Genomic DNA, 7,774 nt, shown 5'->3' with positions numbered 1-7,774 from the left:
AGCAGTTCGAGGTAAGCCAACTCAGCGTAATCGACATGCCCACGCACGTGTGGAACAACACACCGCCTGAAGTAGTCGCCAACTGCTTCAAGCGTAGCGTCTTCGTGGACGACGCTCCTGACCCAGTTGTGGTGGCCGGTGTTGAAAGCGGCGAACAGCAAGACGGGCGCTATGTTAACATCATACCAGCTGATGTGCCCCTGCGTGACTACTTCGCAATAGTCTACAGTGATGTTGCCGTCGCCGGCAAAGTGACAGACAGCTATGTTGTCGCCAATGTCTTGAATGGCGAAGGGGACTCGGCTCACGAAGACCAAAGCGATTCAGACGAACGTCCACGCCACACAATCACGGGGGCTGCGCATGCATTCGCCGTTTTGGAGGACATCCGCATGGTTTCTTCGGACGCGGGGACTGAACCATCTACAGGAACTTCGCAAAACTGTGATTTCCTTGCACATTTCCTCCGCGAAGCAAACCGAGATCGCAGTCTTCTCCAAGAAATAAAAGTCTCATGGTGTCGGAAACATTTCCAAGTGTTTTGAAAGTACAGTAGTGACAATTCGGACTTTCGGTTAATTCGGACATTCCCTCCAGTCACCTGAAGTCCGAATTAGAGGGCTGTTACGGTAGCTTCCTGATTACTGAAATCCCAGAAGGCATCCGTGTCGTCCTCTATCTCACGTGCAACTTTTGAATTTTAGATGTGTGGAACCCAAGTCGACGAAGCAGTTCCAACACGCTTAAACTTGTGGCGACCACTGCGCACAAACCTGCGCAGCCTCCGTCTCGTCACTGTTTAGCCCAGCGTGACACGGCCACTCGCTGCAACACGTTTCCGATAAGGGACAGCGACACCGCAGTTTCGCCGGAGGCTTACGTCACCACTGGGGTCGATAAAACCCAAGCCGCTAAGCTCGAGATTATGATTGTTCCTCTAACCTTTCGAGCGCAGGCCGGCATGCTTGCCCCGCTGCTGCTTCCACGTTAATAAACAGTTATGTTTTACGTTGGGATGCTGCCTTCTACCGACGCGGCACCCCACATCTGGTGACCCGGAAAACGAACTAACCGCACCGCCATGGCCGACGCAGAAGCCCTCACCGCTCTCCGCCAGCAAGTACAACAACTTCAACAGGAACTGCAACAAACCAAGCAACAGCAACAATCACGTCCCCGCAAACGAGGACGTGCCTACCGGCTCCGCTGAGGACGCCAGAGCTCCTACAGAAGCCTTCCCGCACGCTGCTTCCTGGCGTGTTGCTGTCAAGCTTCCGCCGTTTTGGGCAGACTCGCCCGAGGTCTGGTTCGCCCAGGTCGAGGCCCAGTTCTCCTTGGCGCGCATCACGCAAGACCGGACCCGCTACGATTACGTCGTCGCTCACTTGGACGCACGTTACGCCAACGAGGTCCGGGATATCCTTGCCAACCCACCAACGGACAATCTGTACGAACATATGAAGACTGCACTTATCCGCCGCTTGTCACTCTCGGAAGAACAGAAGATACGACAACTGCAGTCAGCAGACCTCGCTGAGCGCAAACCTTCGCAGCTCCTGCGCCACTTGCGTGCGCTCGCGGGCAACATGCAAGTCCAGGATTCTTTCCTGCGATCGCTTTGGCTTCAACGGCTCCCGCCGCACGCCCAGGCGATTCTGCAGGCTCAGGTCGAGCTACCTCTCGACGAACTTGCGGAGATTGCTGATCGCACCCGCCGCGGTGGCTCAGTGGCTAAGGCGTTGCGCTGCTGAGCACGAGGTCGCGGGTTCGATTCCCGGCCGCGGCGGCCGCTTTTCTGATGGAGGCGAAAAGCAAAAACGCCCGTGTGTACGAGATTTCGGCGCACGTTAAAGATCCCCAGGTGGTCAAAATTAATCCGGAGCCCTCCACTACGGCGCGCCTCATCGCCTGAGTTGCGTCGGCGCGTTAAACCCTACAATCAATCAATCAGATTGCTGATCGCGTCGTCGAGGCCTCCTCGCCGCAGTTGTCGCCCACCATCCAGGCTGTCGCCGCACCGCTGAACACCACGGAGTTTACACGCCGTACCGACGACATCGATCGACGGCTCACCTCCATTCAACAACACCTGGATGAACGTCTTCCGACGCCGGCGTCTTCCGACAACGGTCCGTGCTACTACCGCCGACGCTTCGGTGACAAAGCCCGGCAGTGTCGTTCACCCCGTTCCGTGGGATATGCGGAAAACGACAGCGGTAGCTCGTAGAGACGGCCGCAAGCTACCAACCCGGAGGCCGTCGCATCTTCGTCACCGACCAAATCACGAAGCAGCGTTACCTGGTCGGCAGCGGTTCCGACGTTTGTTGCTACCCGCGACACCACCTTCAAGGCCCTCGTCCGCCGACATCTTTCGAGCTCAACGCGGCGAACCAGTCCACAATCAAGACGTACGGCTCGCTGCGCCTGCACATCCAGCTCAAGAACCTATGCCGCGACTTTCACTGGAACTTTGTCATCGCCGACGTCGCCAAGCCAATCATCGGCTCAGACTTTCTGGCTCACTACAACGTCCTTTCGGACTGCCGCAACGTCCAGCTAATCGACGCGACAACGGGACACTCCACACCAGGCCAGTGAACGACCGCCCAACAGCCAAGCATCAAGGTGCTCAGCATTGACAATCCCTCGCCGTACCATGCCATCCTCGCCGAATGTCCCGGTTTGACGCGCCCCAGCGGACTGCCACGCAAAGTGCAGCACACCACCATGCACTACATCCGGACCACTTCAGGTCCCCCAGTTTTCTGCCGTGCCCGTCGCCTTGCCCCGGCGCATAGGCAAAGCAGAGTTCGAGGCCATGCTCCGCGAAGGAACCGCCCGCCGCTCTGACAGTCCATGGGCTTCACCACTCCACCTTGTCCCGAAGAAGACCGAAGGCTGGCGGCCCTGTGGGGACTACCGCGCCCTAAACGCTCGCACCATCCCGGACAGGTACCCCGTCCGCCACATACAGGACTTCGCCCATCGCATTCATGGCGGCCACGTGTTCTCCGTGCTAGACTTGGTGAAGGCCTACACACAGATACCCGTGAATCCGGATGATGTCCCGAAAACCGCTATCATCACACCCTTTGGGTTGTTCGAGTTTCCCTTCATGAGCTTCGGCCTGCGGAACGCTGGACAAACCTTTCAGCTCTTCATCGACGATGTCGTTCGCGGCCTCGACTTCTGTTTCGTTTACCTTGACGACATACTGGTATTTTCCCGCGACACCGAAGAGCACCACAGGCACCTTCGCCTGCTGTTCGAACGCCTGGATGACCACGGTCTACTCATCAATATCCAAAAAAGCACGCTAGGCACTTCCGTCGTCCATTTCCTTGGCCCCGAAGTTTCGTCTGAGGGCATTCGGCCCTTGCCCCAACGCATCTCGGACCTGCAAAATTACCCTCGACCCACCACCGCTAAAGACCTTCGCCGTTTCCTCGGCATGCTGAACTTCTACAGGCGTTTTTTGCCACACGCAGCCGAACACCAGGCTCACCTCCACGATGCTTTGGCTGGGCTACGAGGAAACCAACCCGTCACGTGGACACCAACGTTAGCGAAAATCTTCGAAGATTGCAAAGCCACCCTCTGCACCGCCACGCTCCTCACCCACCCTGTGCCAGACGCTCCCTTGGGACTCTTCACGGACGCATCTAGTTTCGCCATCGGCGCCGCCCTCATGCAACGCGTGGACAACACCTGGCATCCCTTGGCTTTCTTCTCGAAGAAACTCGCAACCCCGAAAACGACCCCTTCAGTCGCCAGTTCCACTGACGAAACCACGACCACCGCCCCGACCAATTTGCCAGCCTACTACAGAGAACTTCTGGCGATATACGAAGCAGTGGAACACTCTCGCCATATTCTCGAAGCACAGAACTGCACCATCTATACCGACCACAAGCCTCTCACCTACGCCTTCTCTCAACGTCGCGACAAACTCCCGCCTGTTCAGCAGAAGCAACTCTCTTTCATCGCACAGTTCACCACCGACATCCAACATGTCAGCGGGAAAGACAACGTGGTCGCCGACGCGCTTTCACGTGTAGCCACCATCAGCTCGGCGCAGATAACAGCGGACGGCCTCGCCGAGGCTCAGACCACGGATGCCGAACTGCAGGAACTCCTCAAGGGCACGTCCTCACTACAACTACAAGAAGTCCCCATTCCAGGGTCGGCAACCTCAATCTGTTGCGACACGTCGACAGGATGAAGCAGGCCCTATGTGCCCCTGTCCCATCGCCGTGGTGTTTTCAACCAGCTCCACAACCTCAGCCATCCCGGCATACGCGCCTCTACACGTCTCGTAGCTGACCGCTATGTCTGGCCCTCTATGCAGCGCGATTGTCACACGTCGGCGCGCTCCTGCCTTCACTGCCAACGTGCCAAAATCACCAGGCATGTCACGTCCCCACTCGGAACATTCCCTCAGCTCTCTGGTCGGTTCGAGCACGTCCACCTCGACATCATAGGACCCTTTCCCCAGGCTGGACCCTACCGCTACTGTCTCACCGCCATCGACCGATACACTCGATGGCCTGAGGCATGGCCCCTCGAGGGAATCACCGCAGAAGACGTCGCCTCGGCCTTCTTCACCGGTTGGATTGCTCGTTTCGGCGCCCCCCGCCGTGTAACCACCGACCAAGGACGACAGTTCGAATCGCACCTATTCAGGCTCCTCGGGCTGACTATCGGTTTTGAACGCTTGAGGACCACCAGTTACCACCCCTGCGCCAACGGCATGATCGAGCGTTTCCACCGACAGTTCAAGGCAGCCATTATGTGCCACCCGGACTCGACCTGGCTCGAGGCCATCCCTGCCGTCATCCTCGGTCTTCGCGCGCCACCTTCAAGCCGGACATCCACGCTACACCAGCAGAGCTCGTCTACGGGGAATCACTCCGTCTCCCAGGTGAATTTCTCGCAGCTCTGCCATCCAGCATTATGCCGTCAGACCCCACCGACTTCGTCGCCCGGCTCCGACGCACCATCGCCACCTTACGCCCGTCACCTGCAGCCCAACACAGCAAGTCTACACCTTTTTGTGTTCAAGGAGCTAGCATCGTGCACGCACGCTTTCCTCCGCGACGACACCGTCCGCCGGCCTTTCCAGCCACCCTATAGCGGACCCCACCTAGACGTTCGTCGCGACGACAAGAACTTCACACTGCGCCTGCACGGGAACGACGTCCGCGTCTCGATTGACCGACTCAAGCCCGCATACATCGCTGCGAACGAACCGGGCAGCGCCACTCCTCCCACAGGCACCCTTCCACAGCCGCCGACGTCGCAGCCCACTCCTTTCACGACACGCTCTGTACGTCTGGTACGCCTCCCAGATTTCTACAGACCCTGAGGGCTCTGTACTCCGCGGGGGGGGGGGGGGGGGGGGGGTGATGTGGCGACCACTGCGCACAAACCTGCCCAGCCTCCGTCTCGTCACTGTTTAGCCCAGCGTGACACGGCCACTCGCTGCAACACGTTTCCGATAAGGGACAGCGACACCGCAGTTTCGCCGGAGGCTTACGTCACCACTGGGGTCGATAAAACCCAAGCCGCTAAGCTCGAGATTATGATTGTTCCTCTAACCTTTCGAGCGCAGGCCGGCATGCTTGCCCCGCTGCTGCTTCCACGTTAATAAACAGTTATGTTTTACGTTGGGATGCTGCTTTTTACCGACGCGGGACCCCACAAACTGAATCTTTTAGTCAGTCTAGCTGTACTTCATCACACACAGACTAAAAACACTCGTCTGTACTCAAACACATATGTATTTACGAGTACTCGTGCTGCCACCTACTACAAAAAAATTCCCCCGCACCTCCCCGAAGGGAATCGTGCAGAAATGCGAATGCATTGGGTGCACCGATGAGTGTGTTGCGAGTAATGGCGTAATTAATGACGAGAGTGCGAACGTAATCATTTATTCATCAGCACCTGTTTGTGTTATCGTTGTACCTGACGGCCACAATCACTGCCTTGAGATCGCTAAAGTGCACGGTCAAAGGGTCTTTGAGAAGCATACGCGCATCACAGTTTCGCGTAAAGACCAGATCAATGCAACTCCCGTGAATGGTAGTGGGGCACGTGTCGAAGCCTGCAGAGAGACAATGCAGAGTGCCTGGTCACACGCCCGAGCGCGCTCCTCCTCTCCCCTTGCCCTCCGCTACTCCCGCCCGAGCTACCCCCTGCTCCGGTTGCTAGGCGCGCCACAGCTGTTGCTAGGGGAGAGGAGGAGCGCGGAGAGATAACACCTGCGGGCACACGCCGACGGAGCACGACAACCCCCGACTAAGAAATGCATTCGCATTTACGACGACGACGACGCCGACGAAGGCAGAACTACGAGGCGCGCGCTCACGTGCGCTCGCGCTGGAGGAATGCAGGCGCACGCCGGCCAACGGAGCAAGACAACTCCCGGCTAATAAATGCATTCGCATTTAATATTGTTACGTGGCGGCAGGACTAGTAAGGACTAATGCACTCACTCGTAACAAACGTTTTTGTACTCAATTGTAATCGAAATCGATCTGCACTCGAACTACTCAATCTGTACTCACATCAAGTCGTATTTAACTCATCTACGCTCGCTTGTTCTCGTAATCGATCTGTACTTACTTGTACTCGCACTCAATGTGCACTAAGTTCTGTACTCCTTGTCAATCTGTACTCACGTGTATTCGAGTTGATTGTCCGTGCTCACTTCTACTCCCCCTGAACTCATCTGTGCTCCCTTGTACTCGTAATCGGTCTGTACTTACTTGAACTTTTACTCAATGTGCCCTTAGTTTTACTCAATCTGTACTCGGGTGTATTTAACCCATCCGCACTCGTAAGGGTCGAAGCTTGTGCGAGTTGGTATTTCATTACTGGGAAATGCGCGAAAAGACGCAACCACTAGAGGAAAAAAGACACCCACACGGCGGTGACTACAATGTGTCCAAAACACTGAGTGAGAAGTTAGGAATACGCTTCCGGGACTGCGGGTGTTTACCATGCTTTGATCAGAGCTCGGTTATCGGCTATAATGTTTTACCAAACCGCACTTTAAATCGTTGAGGCTGCGGAAATGGCGCGGTTAGGTAAAATGTGGGTCAGCATGGCGTCCATTACACTGTCCTCAAAGGAACTTGATTTCAGTAAAATGTGCTGTTGGGCTAGTTGGTGCATTATGAATTACGAAAATTGAGCTAAAAGGACAAACAGAGAAAGAACGACAGACAATGCGCAACTCGTTGCGCATTGTCTGTCGTCTTTCTTTTGTTTGTCCTTTTAGCGCAATTTTCGTAATTCAGAACTTGATTTCTTAGATGCACTGTCGTGAACAGGCAGTAGGACTTAAACGTGACGTAATCTGAAGTGGCGTGTCTCTGCAATTTTTGATGTCATGGGGTTCATGCTTTCTATTTTCCTGAGATTGTTACTGTATAGCTTTCAGATTTCCTTAGATGTTGTAGATGGCGTGGGCGTCTATACTCCCCGTGAAACAATAAACTTTCATTTGTGGGTCAGCGCCGTGTTTACGTCCCTCTTCTTGTGGTTTCGTCTCTTCGGGCAGTTTCCAAGTCATCTATACTTTACTCCAATCCTTAATCTTTTCTTAATTCTACTAAAATTATCTGTACTGATTTGTACCCACACTAGCCCTGTTCTAGCCCTAAACCACTTACTTCTATTTGCAGGTTTAATTGGGTCAATGGTCTTGTTAAGTACCACTCAACATAAATCCGTATGGTCACTGGAGTTGGGGCAATGACTGTTGTCG

General features: G+C 55.3%; 1 protein-coding gene across 1 annotated transcript; it reads left to right on the top strand.

Moving 5' to 3' along the window:
* The first annotated feature begins 4,342 nt into the window (after positions 1-4,342).
* On the top strand, positions 4,343-5,365 carry LOC144168479 (uncharacterized). The gene has a single exon (XM_077697452.1). The coding sequence runs from the start codon at positions 4,343-4,345 to the stop codon at positions 5,363-5,365; it is 1,023 nt and encodes a 340-aa protein (XP_077553578.1).
* Positions 5,366-7,774: the final 2,409 nt, after the last annotated feature.

This window comes from Haemaphysalis longicornis, unplaced genomic scaffold (genome assembly GCF_048455015.1).
Source record: "Haemaphysalis longicornis isolate Haplotype H1 unplaced genomic scaffold, Haemaphysalis longicornis Haplotype H1 scaffold_2, whole genome shotgun sequence".
NCBI lineage: Eukaryota > Metazoa > Arthropoda > Arachnida > Ixodida > Ixodidae > Haemaphysalis > Haemaphysalis longicornis.
Note: the sequence above shows the minus strand (reverse complement) of the source record. Positions and strands in the feature narration are given on the sequence as shown.